Raw genomic sequence first — 16,691 nt, forward strand, 5'->3', positions numbered from 1 at the left:
TACCAGAGGAAAGATGTCACAGTATAGTTGTAGCCTTATATCACTGATACTGTCCATGCCCGGCTGCTGGTCTTCTCCTTTATTCTTATCAAGTGTATTCTATTCCCAATCCTGAATGCACATATAGTCATATAGATGCATACACACTGATAATCTTACATACATATAAATAAAGTGATGCACACATTTACTGTGACACACATATATATATGCTTACAGATACACACACCCTCATCTTCTTATATACACCTACATACATATAGAGGGACACACACACACACATATAGTGCCACACATACACTCATCCTCTTATATACACCTACATACATATACAGTGATACACACACATATAGTGCCATACATACACTCATCTTCTTATATACATCTACATACATATACAGTATATATAGTGCCATACATACACTCATCCTTTTATATACACATACAGTGACACATATATAGTCAAGGACAAAATCGGTATACAGACACATACAGTATACAGTCAGTGCAGTCACTGAGCTCAAGGAGATCAGGGAAAAAATTCCTCCCCATCTGGAGGCACCCCGTGGCAACAGGCTAGGGATATCTGGCTATTCCCGTGTTTTGAGACTCGCAACCGAGGCTCCACGGACTCCTTTTTTGCATATTCAATTTTCGGGGGCATCAGTGGAGACTTTATTGAGTACTTCATTGGAATTTTTTCACTGATCTCCTCGAGCTCAGTGATTATTGTGTTTTGTTGGTTGATTTGTCATTGCCCCAACTACCCAGAATCCTGCTCCACACTGACGAGGGGCAAATACCCCGAAATAGCTGTCTGTGGATGGATGCCTGCCTTGGCAAGCCCTTGTCATGTCACAATACTCGCTACAGAGTTAGACTTTGACACAAAAGGGGCCACTCTGTTGTTTCCCTATTTATGTTCCAATACTCGCAACCGAGTGGGACTTAAAAGGTCATCTATCAGACACCCCGTGGCTATAGGCTAGGGATATATCTGGCTATTCCCGTGTTTTGAGACCCGCAACCGAGGCTCCACGGACTCCTTTTTTGCACATATAGAGTCAGTGACACACCCTGCCACCCAGCCATATACTACCTGAAGCACAGTATACACTGTCTATACAGTCTTGGACACATTAGTTTGTTCCATTTGCTGACCAGTGTCTGTACTGTACGTGTGCTGCCTTGGATTTCCTGTGGGGGAGAGGCTGGGTGCCACCATATTCACAGTCAGGACACAGAGCTATCCATGTGGTTCCTGCACATGCCACATTGTTATAGTACATTGGGCAGTTCTCATCATATATGAGGGAGCTTATATTTTTGAGGGGCTGATGTGGTTTTGGAGCCTTTGATGTTCTCGCTTTTTAGGCTCCCCACATTCTCAGGATTCTTTACTCTAGTGTAAAAACTATAAAACAAGGAGCAGGTGAGGCCCCTTGAAGTGCAGGCTGGGAGCTCTGAGCCCTTTATTGGGAGCAGGAGAAAGGAGTATAGAGTCTGAGGAGCTGCGGTCAGTGCGGGGTCACGGCGAGCACAAGGAGACCCCAGAGGCCACTTCTCTAGTCCTGAAGCCGGATCGCTCCTCTCCTACAGTGAGTCATTGCAGGAGAGGAATTCATTCAGCATGAAGTCAGTCGGCCCTAATCCTTGATTTCCCAGCGCTGCCCGATCCTGTCTCTGTGATGACACCAAGGAGCACCCTTTAATTCTGGAACCATGGACACTTTACAAGATGAATTAATGTCACATGGGACCAGACACCCGACCCCACTGTAGAAAGATGAAAAAAATCCCAGCTGACCAATATATGGCCTCATTCACACGCAAAAAAATTCCTCCCTAGTACATCCACAATCCGTATTTTTTCACATCTGCAAGAAATGGGAAGATGGTAGTTAAATTAGGATGATCCGTATTTTCTGCAAGCTTTACAGACGTTTAAAAAAAATTATGGACGCTCCTATTAACTTTTATAGAAATGAATGGATCCACAGTTACAGACAAATTTATGGAACGTGTTAATAAGGCCTATAACTGTAAGGCCATGTGCAGACTACGTTAGAGACAGGCTGTTCCGTGACCCGTCCAGGTCACGGAACGGTTGGTCTCTGAAAAGATCATCAGCCGGATGATCTTTAGGGCCGCAGAGTTCTGATGTGAGCGCATCCGTGCGAAGAGGCGCTCGCTCCAAAGTGTGCACTGACAGGGTATTCTGCGGCCGCTATTCAATTAATAGCAGCCGCAGAAAACTGACATGTCAGTTGTTTGCGGCGCTGCTAAGGATTCCGTCCGGAGTGTATACTATGGGGGGGATTTACAAACGGTACGGCAGAGGTGTACACCAGGGAGACACCCCTTCTCCCCGGCGTACGACTCCCGTGCACCCCGCTCGCCTGTTGGGCGGGCTGGCGGAGCTTGCGGGGGCGTGATGAGGCGGGGAGGAGGCGTGGCCTCCCCCCGCACCTCATTTATCAGGATTTATGAATGCTCGCAGGCGCTGGTACACCTCTTAGTGAATGCTGCCAGAAAAAGGAGGCGGAGCTTAATATAAGACAATGCTCTGTGAGCTGAACAGCCTGGACTCCAGACTGATACAATGTCCTGCACCATCAGTCCAGGAGGCAGATAGAGGATGTGGATGGGTTAGCTGGAATATTCACAAACAGGAAGCAGAAACTGATGAGGAATTGAAACTTGATATGAAGCAATGTACAAAGGAAACTGGATTAGAAAAGTTTAACATTTTTGAACAGATATCATTTAGGAAAACTGCCACTTTTTAGCATTTTTGCACCACATTTACTTCATTCTAAGTGGGTGTGGCTTAGCATGACTGGGCATGGCCTCTTGCAGCCTAACCTATTTATAAAATTATATGTCCAAAATTGTTGGAAATTACAGTGAAAATTTATGTCAATTTTCATATATGGCATACAGACCGCATTTCTTAAGACGCCTGCACCTCTTAGACAGTATGTTTTACATTAAGACCGCCAGCAATTTTTTTATCCAAAGTTTTTAAAGTTGTAAAACTTAAATCGCTTAGTGACAACCAATATGGCCGCATGGATGTATTACTGTATAACCACTCAGCCCTATGAATAATCTGACCGATCACTCCTGTTTCAGGCGTGAGGGTGGCCATACTGGAAAGAAGGCTCATACCTGTAGCATACTGTGATATGTAAACAAGGTGTGACGCATGATAAAAGTCCACATGTTTACTCTTAATACTGTTAATTTTTCTGCAGTTTAACCCCTCGTCTGCCCAAAGCCGGAGAGACCATACACGGGAGCAAGTTCTTCATTGGTTTCGGGGGCAAAGGAGCAAATCAGTGCATCCAAGCGTCTCGACTTGGGGCCTGCACCGCCATGGTCTGCAAGGTAACACGTATCCTGTATCTCAGCGCTGAGCTCTATGAATAATGAAACAGGAAATCCGCTTGGGACCCTTAGTGTAGGAAATATAGGAAATTCCTTGAGTTCAGAGACTAAATAAACCCCCCAGCTTGCTCATAAGTAGCTGTCTCATCCAAATTTTATTCCTGTAAATCACCGTCAGGGACTAATGAAGGAGACGCGTTCCTACGCCGTGACCTCATGTGGAATGGTGCAGTCATGTCAGGAATGTAGCTGAAAGGGTCCAGTGTCAGGAGTTATACAGGGGTTGTCTGCCGTCTGATGAAAGACTCTGCTTTTAACCATAAATAGCGCCACATCTTTCTATGGGCTGTGTCTGGTATTACAGCTCCACCCCATTCATGTAAAGGCTGCAATACCATACCCAAACTATGGACGGCGCTGGTTTTTAAAGGAAAACTCAAACTCCCATGTTACACTAAAGACCCCCTCCGCAGGACACCATTTATGAATAAGCCTATACATGTAGAAGAAATGTCTTTATTATTTCTCTTATATCCCATGATGCATCATTTCCAGTTAACATTTTTTACATCTCGCTATGGAGCAATGTTATGAAGGTTACACGTCTTTACATAAACGTGTAAAATAAAACATGTAGTGGTCGGCCAAACTAACTTGGCAGGCCTTAGGCTGTGTCCCTATGTGAGCATTTGGGTGCGTGCACACTACGAAATCCGCGCGTTTGACACACAGTGGATTCCGTCGCTCATACCCACACGCGGCGGCGCCGTGCCATAGACACTATACCATGCACGGAGGGATTGCGCATTCTCCAAAAGAACTGACATGTCAATTTTTTCGGCGGAATGCGGAATTTGCTCGTGCATAGAATAGTGTCTATGGCACGGACGGAGATGCGCGCTGCTGTGTGCGGGTACGAGCTACGGAATCCGTTGCGGGTCATACGCACGGATTCCATAGTGTGCACGCACCCTTAGGCTCGATTCACACGTTGTAAGAGTGCGGCTGTATTTGCGGCTGTAATTGTGCGGCGGTATTTTTGGTGGTTCGTGTGTATGCTTGGAAGTATAGGATATGCGGCTGCACAGTGCACACTATGTATGAATCTACGGCCCTATCGTAAACGGACCCGTAAAAAATGAACAAGACCATTGTTTGCGGCTGAACATGCGGCCGAGGATTGACAGGCGGTCCGTACGGAGTACTTCAAAAATAACCGGCAATGATGCCGAATGCCGATGCCTCTAATAGTTAATATATTAAATTAATCAAACACATTTTCTTTGTAATCAAGACACTTTCGTTGATCAATAATTTATTTCTAACGAATCCATCATTTTGCAATTAAATATACTGTTAAAAAAAATAGATATATAAATAAATGTATATTTATCTATATATTTATTTTTTGACAGTATATTGAATTGCACAATGATGGATTCGTTAGAAATAAATTATTGACCAACGAAACTGTATTTATTTCAACGAAAATGTGTTTTATTCATTAAATATTAATTAGTACAGGAAGCTCTATAAGCCGGTAATTCATATGCCGGCAATAGAGCATTCTGTACTAATCATCACTTTACTTTAATGAAAACATCAAATGTTTCTTCTAATTATGTTATGACAATAGCATTATTAGAAGAAACATTTAGAATTATATGTGCGCTCAGCTGATTGGCTGTTCGGCTGAGCGCACATATAATAAGCCGGTCCGCAGCACAGTGACTTCATTGTGCTGCGGACCAGCGAAGAGGACACATCGGGGTGAGTATAGAGCTCTCCCCACCCCCTCCCCAGCACTGCACCCCTCCCAGCAAGGAAGGGGGGGTCAGTTAACCCCTTCCTTGCTGGGATGGGTGCAGTCTGACATCAGTCTGGCCCCCAGGGGGTTAAGGGGGATGCAATACATCCTCCCTTAACCCCTTGGGGGCCAGACTGTAAGCAGCGATCTGTAAAGATGCTGCATACTGTAAGGTGCACAACACCGCTCACAATGATGGGTGTTGTGCTCCTGTTTGTGTGTTTTTGTGTGTTTCTCCCTTTTTGTTTTTCAGATATCGGTATCCTGGGGATTACGTCGGATTCCATGGACTACGTCGATGACCAGCGTTTTTTTAATGTTTTTTTTAATAAAATGGTCAATGAGGGGTGTGGGGGTGTTTTTATTTGAATAAAAAAATTTGTAAACTTGTGTCTTATCTTTATTTCTTTACTTTATAGACTTAGTAGTGGAAGCCGTCTAATAGACGGAATCCATTACTAAGTCGGGGCCTAGTGTTAGCCGGTATAAAATGGCTAACACTAACCCCCTATTATTACCCCAGTACCCAATGCCACCAGGGGTACTGGGAAGAGCCGGGTGCCAGTGGTCCTGGAGCGTCAAAATTGGCGCTCCTGGACCGGGCGGCAGCAGGCTGGTAAGATTTAGGCTGGGGAGGGCCTAAACCAATGGCTCTTCCCACCCTGGTGTTACCAGGCTGCTGTCGTTTGGTTTTTAACCCGGCTGGTTATAAAAATAGGGGGGACCCTATGCGGTTTTTTTTAATTATTTATTTATTTAAAAAAAAAACCGCATAGGGTCCCCCCTATTTTTATAACCAGCCGGGTTAAAAACCAAACGACAGCAGCCTGGTAACACCAGGGTGGGAAGAGCCATTGGTTTAGGCCCTCCCCAGCCTAAATCTTACCAGCCTGCTGCCGCCCGGTCCAGGAGCGCCAATTTTGACGCTCCAGGACCACTGGCACCCGGCTCTTCCCAGTACCCCTGGTGGCATTGGGTACTGGGGTAATAATAGGGGGTTAGTGTTAGCCATTTTATACCGGCTAACACTAGGCCCCGACTTAGTAATGGATTCCGTCTATTAGACGGCTTCCACTACTAAGTCTATAAAGTAAAGAAATAAAGACAAGACACAAGTTTACAAATTTTTTTATTCAAATAAAAACACCCCCACACCCCTCATTGACCATTTTATTAAAAAAAACATTAAAAAAACGCTGGTCATCGACGTAGTCCATGGAATCCGACGTAATCCCCAGGATACCGATATCTGAAAAACAAAAAGGGAGAAACACACAAAAACACACAAACAGGAGCACAACACCCATCATTGTGAGCGGTGTTGTGCACCTTACAGTATGCAGCATCTTTACAGATCGCTGCTTACAGTCTGGCCCCCAAGGGGTTAAGGGAGGATGTATTGCATCCCCCTTAACCCCCTGGGGGCCAGACTGATGTCAGACTGCACCCATCCCAGCAAGGAAGGGGTTAACTGACCCCCCCTTCCTTGCTGGGAGGGGTGCAGTGCTGGGGAGGGGGTGGGGAGAGCTCTATACTCACCCCGATGCGTCCTCTTCGCTGGTCCGCAGCACAATGAAGTCACTGTGCTGCGGACCCGCTAATTATATGTGCGCTCAGCCGATCAGCCAATCAGCTGAGCGCACATATAATTCTAAATGTTTCTTCTAATAATGCTATTGTCATAACATAATTAGAAGAAACATTTGATGTTTTCATTAAAGTTAAGTGATGATTAGTACAGAATGCTCTATTGCCGGCATATGAATTACCGGCTTATGGAGCTTCCTGTACTAATTAATATTTAATTAAGAAAACACATTTTCGTTTAAATAAATTCAGTTTCGTTGGTCAATAATTTAATTCTAACGAATCCATCATTGTGCAATTAAATATACTGTCAAAAAATAAATATATATATAAATATACATTTATTTATATATATATTTATTTTAACAGTATATTTAATTGCAAAATGATGGAATCGTTTACATTTAATTATTGAACAATAAAAGGGACTTTATTAGACAGAAAATGTGTTTTATTAATTCAATATATTAACCATGAGAGACATCGGCTATAGTGCAGAGGATCGCAAACCCCGGTAATAGCGATTCATGTAAACTGTTTCCCTGCTTTCCCAGATGCATCCAGAGGTGTTTCCATCACTTTCTTAACATTTTATTTGATATTTTTAGTTGAACCAGATTTCCAAGTAAATGACCGTATGTTTTGAGCCGCATGTCTATTTTTTCCCACGGCCGGAGTTTCACCCGCACATTTACAGCCGCATAAAAAATACAGCCGCACAGTTACAGCGTGTGAATCCAGCCTTAGGCTGGGTTCACACTATGTATATTTGAGGCTGTATTTGTGAGGCTGTATAGCAACCAAAACCAGGAGTGGATTGAAAACACAGAAAGGCTCTGTTCACATAATGTTGAAATTGAGTGGATGGCCGCCATATAACAGTAAATAACGGCCATTATTTCAATACCACAGCCGTTGTTTTAAAATAACAGCAAATATTTGCCATTAAATGATGGCCATCCACTCAATTACAACATTATGTGAACAGAGCCTTTCTGTGTTTTCAATCCACTCCTGGTTTTGGTTGCTATACAGCCTCACAAATACAGCCTCAAATATACATAGTGTGAACCCAGCCTTAAAAAGGATATTGATTTATCCTTTCTGGTGGTGCTCACTCAGGTGAATGAAAGTCCAATGGTACAAATCAACAGAAGAAAGAAAAAATTTAGAGTGCACTCACCGATATGTAGATATTCTTTATTGCTTCATACAATACAATACTTCTTAGCGGGTACGCGTATTGGAGATGCCAACACCTCACACTGATTACCGAGTGCCCTCAGACTTTTTTCTATCTTCGGTTGATTTGTACCTTTTTACATAAGGCCCGTGGCTCCTCCTGACCTTCTTTGTGAGATAGCAATTCTGGAGCTTTCCTTAAAAAAGAAAATGCTTTGTGCCATTCCTCTGTTATTCCTCCTGAAAATGTATAAATACATTGACAAGTGAATATTACTTGCTGGGGGTGTGTCTTTACACTTTACCCTGTACAGACTCCACCTATTTGTCACAGGAGGGGTATCACCCAAATGTCAATTTATTCATACACTTCCAGGAGGAATAACAGAGAGACGGCACAATGCAGATCTCTAATGTACATGTATTTACTATGACAGACCAATCAGAAAAGCCGAAATATAGAAGACACTAGAGAGAGCGCCCTTTGTTTAGGTCATCTTAATCTAATCTAAAAGGGGCGGAGTTTGAGCATCATAAGAATAATAACCACACTGCTACAATGTAGAAGCCAGACTGGAACAGTGACTACAAGGATACACATAGGGTGAGGGTCCCTTTCAGGAATGTATACACTTATACCTATTTATAGTGGTAACCTGTATGTGCAGATTAGATCTGTGTCCCCATGGTAATATGTAACTTGAATATGGAGTGATGTGATGTCTTTCTGTTAAAAATTAACATATAATGATGTCACTTTGTTAATGTTGCTGATAGGCAGTAATGTCATTCATGTTGCAGTTACATGCTATTATTTAGCTTATATATTATAAAATATTAGATATCCTCACGTGGGCTCCTCCGTGACGTGTAAGTTGTCTACATAGCAGAGAAGTGACCATATCTCCTCAGTATAGCTGACCATTTATCGTTAAGCTGCTTATTGACCTCTGACGGCATTTCTCGCTTATGTCCTGACCTCATGGTTTATTCTTGTGCTTCTTTACATATAGAAGAAATGTCATATTCTTGTAACAAAGAAAGTATTGTCAGGCGTATGAGAAACTGGCATTGTCCTAAACTACCCTGTGAATGTGAGACACTAAATATAGAACACACATACCAATCCACAAGAAGAAAGGCTTGTCAAGCAGTGCTGTCATTTGTAGTAACTTTTAACATGTCCTGAGACCCACTGTGATCCCAAGATACAGCCAGAAGGAGGGTGCAGCAGTACAATCCTCTCCCCACTTGATTTGATTGACAGGTAAAAAGAGACATGGGCTACTCCGTACTGTTCCCCGGAAGTATTTTGGGATTGTACAGGAATATGACAACTGTAATACTGGCTCCTAAGTAAAAGAATATAACTACTATAATACTGCTCCTATATACAAGAATATAACTACTATAATACTGCTCCTATATACAAGAATATAACTACTATAATACTGCTCCTATATACAAGAATATGACTACTATAATAGTGCTCCTATATACAAGAATATAACTACTATAATACAGCCCCTGTATACAAAAATATAACTACTATAATAGGGACAAGGAGAGAAAGGAGCTGCTGCATATCACACCTATGGCTGACACTAATGCCTATCTGCTACATTTAAAAACCAACGCCAGGATGTTGGTATATAATTTGATCAAACCATATTGCCCTATGTACCGCGTGCAGGTCCCCTGGTTCACATGGGTCCCTACATAACTCACCACCGTGTCAGTCAGCGGCCGCCAACCCAGCAAAGCGTGCACCAACAGGAAAGGGAGGCCATAGAACGGCCCTGCAACCCCACTGTCACAGGACTAATCCCCAAGGGCCCCCACAAAAACCAGCAGGCACCGCCGGCAGAGAAAGCTGTAACCAAATAACACCAATGTGAAAGAATATGGTTTGATCAAATTATATACCAACATCCTGGCGTTGGTTTTTAAATGTAGGCATTAGTGTCAGCCATTGGTGTAAGGTGCAGCGCTCCTTTCTCTCCCTGTCCGTATTTTACGTTTCTCTTTTTCTAAGTTTTTGCACTCCTCCTGGTAAGACCCATGTGACCGCAATCAGCAGGAGACACCTGTGTACACATGACTAGTGCCTCCTATTTTTCCTATTCTGCCTGCAGGAGCAATGGTGAGTGTTTTAGACCTTGTTCACACTGGTGCTACCTGGGGCCACTTTTCCCCGCCGCCGGTGCCTGCTGGGTTTTAGGGGGGGGGGGGCCCTTGGGGATTGGTCCTGTGAACGTGGGGTTGCAAAGCCGTTCTATGGCCTCCCTTCCCTGTTTGTGCTCGCTTTGCGGGGTTGGCGGTTGCTGACTGACACGGTGGTGAGTTAGCTTAGGAACTCATGTGAACCAGGGGACCTGCACATGGTACATGGGGCAATATGGTTTGATCAAATTATATACCAACATCCTGGCGTTGGTTTTTAAATGTAGGCATTAGTGTCAGACATAGGTGTGAGGTGCAGCGCTCCTTTCTCTCACTGTCCGTATAACTACTATAATATTGCTCCTATATACAAGAATATAACTACTATAATACTGTCCCCTAAGTACAAGAATATAACTACTATAATACTGCTCCTATGTACAAGAATATAACTACTATAATATTGCTCCTATATACAAGAATATAACTACTATAATACTGTCCCCTAAGTACAAGAATATGACTACTATAATACTGCTCCTATGTAGAGGAATATAACTACTATAATACTGCTCCTATATACAAGAATATAACTACTATAATACTGCCCCTATATACAAGAATATAACTACTATAATACTGCTCCTATATACAAGAATATAACTACTATAATACTGCTCCTATATACAAGAATATAACTACTATAATACTGCTCCTATATACAAGAATATAACTACTTTAATACTGCCCCTATATACAAGAATATAACTGCTATAATACTGCTCCTATATACAGGAATATAACTACTATAATACTGCTCCTATATACAAGAATATAACTACTATAATACTGCTCCTATATACAAGAATATAACTACTATAATACTGCCCCTATATACAAGAATATAACTGCTATAATACTGCTCCTATATACAGAATTATAACTACTATAATACTGCTCCTATATACAAGAATATAACTACTATAATGAAACGAGTGAGAGTAGTTCGGCCGGCACCAGCTGATGTAGACACAGATAAGGACTGAGGACTAGGGGATATGCAGTAATAGAGCGGTGTAGACAAACCACAGCAGGTCGGGGTGCAAGGAACAAATACAGTCATAAATATCGAAGTGTGGAGAGAAAGAATTCCGCACTCACCGGTCAGGAAAGTAGTGGATTTATTGATTCATACACCGACGGCTTGAGCTGGGAGGGGGAAGATGTTAAGCAGGTGTACTCAGGGCAGCTACAATTGTTTCTCGCCTGCTCGGCGCTTCGTCTGGCTGTGAGCAACCAGACGAATCGCCGAGCAGGCTAGAAACAATTGTAGCTGCCCTGAGTACACCTGCTTAACATCTTCCCCCTCCCAGCTCAAGCCGTCGGTGTATGAATCAATAAATCCACTACTTTCCTGACCGGTGAGTGCGGAATTCTTTCTCTCCACACTTCGATAACTACTATAATACTGCTCCTATATACAAGAATATAACTACTATAATACTGCTCCTATATACAAGAATATAACTACTATAATACTGCTCCTATATACAAGAATATAACTACTATAATACTGCTCCTATATACAAGAATATAACTACTATAATAGTGCTCCTATATACAAGAATATAACTACTATAATACAGCTCCTATATACAAGAATATAACTACTATATTATTGCTCCCATGTACTATAATGCCACATGGAGAGAAGGGAGCTACTGCACATCACACTTATGGCTGACACCAATGCCGCTCGGCTAATTTTAAAAACCAACGCCAGGATGTCTGTATATAATTTGATCAAACCATACTGCCCTGTGTACCACGTGCAGATCTCCTTGTTCACACGGGTCCCTACGCTTACTCCACACTGTGTCGGTCAGCGACTGCCAACCCCGCAAAGCGTGCACAAACAGGGAAGGGAGGCCATGAAATGGCCCTGCAACCCCAATGTCACAGGACCAAACCCAAAATGCCCCACCAATACCCAGCCGGTATTACACTCACCACCACTGCTGCAGACAGAATGGGAAAAACATGGAGGTACTGACATGTGAGCACAGGTATATCCTGCTAATTTGGGTCACATGGGTCTTATGAAGGGGAGTGCCAGCCGTTCAGAAACTGCTCCTATGTAAGAGAATATAACTACTACTGTATAATACTGCCCCCTTTGTTTAGGAATTTCAGCAATGTATGTATCTGTTATACGGTATATATCAGTGATACTGGCACAGTCACATTTCTCACATATCATGTTCTCTCCTATGTCTGTACACTGTTGCCCTGCGGCTTGTCTGGTATCACAGGCCTGGCACAGTGTGGCGCTCTCTTTTTATCACCTGGCTGGGTTCATCGCTGCTCTTCCCAGAACTGTTTCTTCTTGCTAGGTTGGACGGGCTCCAGTATAGGCAGTGCAGCCTCTTCTGTTCCTGGAAGTGTTGATGAGATTTCAGTGGGTGTAATGATTGGGGCTCTTACACATTGTGGGGTATTATTAGAGTTTTTGTCCTTTCAAGTCTGTATTTATAAGGTATATGTGCCCATATAAGAGATGCAGTGTCCCATACGAATCAACTACCGCCCCTATAGTATAATAGGTGTTTACCAGCGCCCTCATAACAAGTACAATGCCCCATAACAGTGATCTGTGCTGCCATAACAAATGTAGTGCCCTATAAGAGTTATTGACCGCATAACAGATACACTGCCAGTATAGTAGATATAGTGCCCCTTTCCCCCACAACAGGTACAGTTAACCCTTCCATGCCCCAGCGGTGATGTGACTTTTGGCCTTGTCCCCACACAGTATGTTGATATGTGAGCAGACCCTTATGCTGCATTTACACAGAACGATTATCGTGCGAATTTGCACGATAACGATCGAATTCAAGCGATAATCGTAAACGCAACGAACGACGAGCGAGAAATTGTTCATTTTGATCTTTGAACATGTTCTTAAATCGTCGTTCTCAAAAAATTCGCAGATCGTTCCGTGTAAAGAGTCGTTCACCTATTTTACCTACAGTATGTTCGAGATAGGCTTAAGCGACTGCAAAACGAAATTTCCGAACGATATATCATTCCGTCTAAACGCTGATTGTTATAAAAGAAAAATCGTTACTTCGAAGTCGTTAATCGGACATTTGGGAAAATTATCGTTCCGTGTAAACGTAGCATTAGTTCTCCACTTCTCATTCACATTTCTCCGCTTTCAGGTAGGTGATGATTCTTTTGGGAACAATTACATAGAAAACTTCAAGAAGCACAACGTCTGCACAGGTAAGTGCTGATCTCAGCCCCTCCGAGGCGCCCCCTGTTTGCTGAGCCTTACACATTGTGTACAGTCAGGGTGCATGTCAGCGGCAATACTAGAAATGGTGGAGCTTGTCAGGAACTCAGAGTTACATAGCAGAAGAAGCAGGTCCCACAGCAGCACAAAGTATTTTAGGAAAGGAGTGTGTCGATTTTGTAGCATCTGAGAGTTACATTGTAGAAAAGGTGGGATTCCACAGCAACACAGAGTATTTCAGGTAAGAAGTGTTCTGATCTTATTAGAGGTTTCAGGCCTAGATGTACATAAAGCTGTGTCCTTAGCAGTGCAGAGTATTTCAGAAGTGTGTGCAGACTTACATTATAAATATTGGGCTCCACAGCAACACAAAGAGGGAGATATATCAAACATGGTGTAAAGTGAAACTGGCTCAGTTGCCTCTAGCAACCAATCAGATCCCACCTTTCATTTTCCAAAGAGTCTGTGAGGAATGAAAGGTGGAATCTGATTGGTTGCTAGGGGCAACTGAGCCAGTTTCACTTTACACCATGTCTGATAAATCTCCCCCAAAGTATTCCAGATACCTTAATTACCTTATAGTTATATAATTATGCTGAAGACTACAACCCTCATCATTTCCCAGTTCTCTTTGTGCCTCAGCTTAGACCAGTCCTCCGCTCTCAGCGCCTCCATCTGTATTTCGCCCTCTACGCCACTTTTGCCATCTGTTCTCTATAAATATAAGTGAAATTCTTTAGTTTTTGCTGGCGCGGCTCCTGTCTGATGTGGCTGCAGATTCCTGGAGCTCCCTCACATGCAGGTTTTATTATTCCTGTGATTTTCCGTAACCCGTGCGTCCATGTTACACATCACAATGGCGCATACTCTGCCATCACCGTCTCTTCTTCTCTTTCAGATTATGTGTATCAGACCGGAGCAGCCGCCACTGGAGCTGCTTCCATCATCGTAAATGCAGAAGGTGAAGAGAACGTAAAGTAACACACAGTGTGATGATGTTTAGCTCATAGAGCATTGTGTAGACTGGATACAATTGTACCATTTCTCAGCTGAGAGCAGGACTAGCTGTGTACAATGTATTAGTCTGAAATCCAGGATGTTTAGCTCACAGAGCATTGTCCAGCGTAGATACAGATGTATCACTTCTCAGCTGAGAGCAGGATTAGCTATGTACAATGTAGCAGTCTGGAGTCCAGGCTGTAGAGCTCACATAGCATTGTCTACACTGGATACAATTGTATCACTTCTCAGCTGAGAGCAATACTAGCTATGTACAATGTATCAGTCTGGAGTCCAGGTTGTAGAGCTCACAGAGCATTGTCTACACTGGATACAATTGTATCACTTCTCAGCTGATAGCAGGATTAGCTATGTACAATGTATCAGTCTGGAGTCCAGGCGGTTTAGCTCACAGAGCATTGTCTACACTGGATACAATTGTATCACTTCTCAGCTGAGAGCAAGATTAGCTATGTACAATGTATCAGTCTGGAGTCACAGAGCATTGTGTAAATACAATTGTATTCAACCCTCAGCTGTGAGAAGTACTACTGTATGTCTGGTCCAACACACCGACAACAAGCAAAGCTATTGAAAACGGTGAAAAAGTGAGGCACAGGTTCAGCTGTGTATCTTTATACCCTAGCCAATGCAAAGTGGGTTGTTGGCACCCTTGGCACATGCCCCTGTTGTCTCTCAGTCATGCCAGTGGTACCCCATTATATCCCATTATACATTGTGCAGAGTACACTGGGTACAACCCTGTATGCTGCCAACCAACTTTTTTGGAGTCCCAATCAGTAGGTGACCCAGTTATAGAGATGTCACTACATTGATCAGATTACTTTTCAGGAGTCTTGGAAAGCTGGGTGATTGTTCACTAATAAACAGCTGAGTACATTCTTATGTGAGGTTATGACCCTAGTGACCGTGTTCCCACAGGACAGAATGCCATCGTAATCGTTGCTGGGGCGAATCTATTACTGAACTCAGAAGATCTTACCAAAGCCTCAGCAGCTATAACCGGAGCCCGGGTGATGGTTTGTCAGCTGGAGATCAGCCCCCAAGTCTCACTAGAGGCCCTGAAAATGGCGCACAAGAGCGGAGGTGAGATGGCATTAAAATGTATAAGTCTGTAAAGAAAAACAGCAAAATCAACACGGTAGAAGACTGTAGCCTGCTGTTATGTTCCCATGGGGCCAGAGGTGCTGAGAATGATGGGAGTTTTGTTAATATGTTAATTAGGTGGTTTGGTGCCCAGGGGGCGGTATTCACCCTCAGTGCACAGACAAGCTCCGCCCTTCTCGTGAATATTCATCTAGCGCTTTGCAGCAATGAGTGACCGGCGTTACATCACCACAGTGCGATGTCTGAATATACATAGAGAGCATAGTATAGCGGTTATTCTCACATAATACAGTCTCCTTATGATGCCCACTGGTCTTTTGGTCTTGGCCTGTGTTCACATTGCTCAAGGAGGCATTTGTATTTTATTATGATTTATAATGAAGTCAGGAGGTTGTTTATAAGGAACATCAGCCGCCCTTACTCTGGATTATTAGCCCCAGCTGTAGGGTTGGGCGCAGCCAAGTTGTCAGGGAGCCACAGGCCACACGGCTGCTACGACTTATACAGATAAGCTGATTTTCATTGCGTTTTCCATGTGTCATTAGAATATCAGCCGTTCTCACTTTTTAGAAAGAATTTCTCATATTTCTTCTCATATTCAGCTCATGGTTGCCCCCAGCAGTTCTGTAATAAGAGTCTTAGTTACAGGTGGAAAGATAGAATAATATACTTTCATCATAGTCTCTTCTTATCCCTGGAAAGCTGGATGACAACCAATTTAGTTCTAGTATGGAATGTCATCAATATTAAACAACACGTCCATGTACTTGGGCACCAATTCCTGGAGGAGCTTGTGTTATCACATATACCGTATCGCTGCGTATTAAACGCTGCGTATTTATTGCTGCGTGTTTGGTGCGATTTTTACATGCGAGTTTTGATTTTCACATGAAAATCATGTGAAAATCAAAACTCGCATGTAAAAATCGCACCAAACACGCAGCGATAAAAACGCAGCGTTAAATATGCAGCGTTAAATACACAGCGATACGGTACGTGTGAAGCTACCCTAAAGGCTAGTCTAACTCTACAGTCACCATCATAGGTGCACATGATGTCATTTTACATATGTGCCTTAGATTTGACCTTAGCCACAATACGAGTCATAAATGTGAAGAATGTATTAGTCTCGGCCAGTGG

The 16,691-nt window shown here is 43.0% G+C and overlaps 1 protein-coding gene across 3 annotated transcripts in view; it reads left to right on the forward strand.

Annotated features, from left to right (window-relative positions):
* The window catches only part of RBKS (ribokinase), a 53,971-nt gene that overhangs the window by 22,158 nt on the left and 15,122 nt on the right, over positions 1-16,691 (forward strand). For all 3 annotated transcript variants that reach the window (XM_069955278.1, XM_069955276.1, XM_069955277.1), the window contains exons 3-6: positions 3,258-3,390; positions 13,351-13,414; positions 14,323-14,385; positions 15,366-15,530. In XM_069955278.1, the coding sequence (XP_069811379.1) occupies positions 3,258-3,390; positions 13,351-13,414; positions 14,323-14,385; positions 15,366-15,530 (425 nt within the window). The remainder of the gene's footprint in view (positions 1-3,257; positions 3,391-13,350; positions 13,415-14,322; positions 14,386-15,365; positions 15,531-16,691) is intronic.

This window comes from Dendropsophus ebraccatus, chromosome 15 (assembly GCF_027789765.1).
Source record: "Dendropsophus ebraccatus isolate aDenEbr1 chromosome 15, aDenEbr1.pat, whole genome shotgun sequence".
Lineage (NCBI taxonomy): Eukaryota > Metazoa > Chordata > Amphibia > Anura > Hylidae > Dendropsophus > Dendropsophus ebraccatus.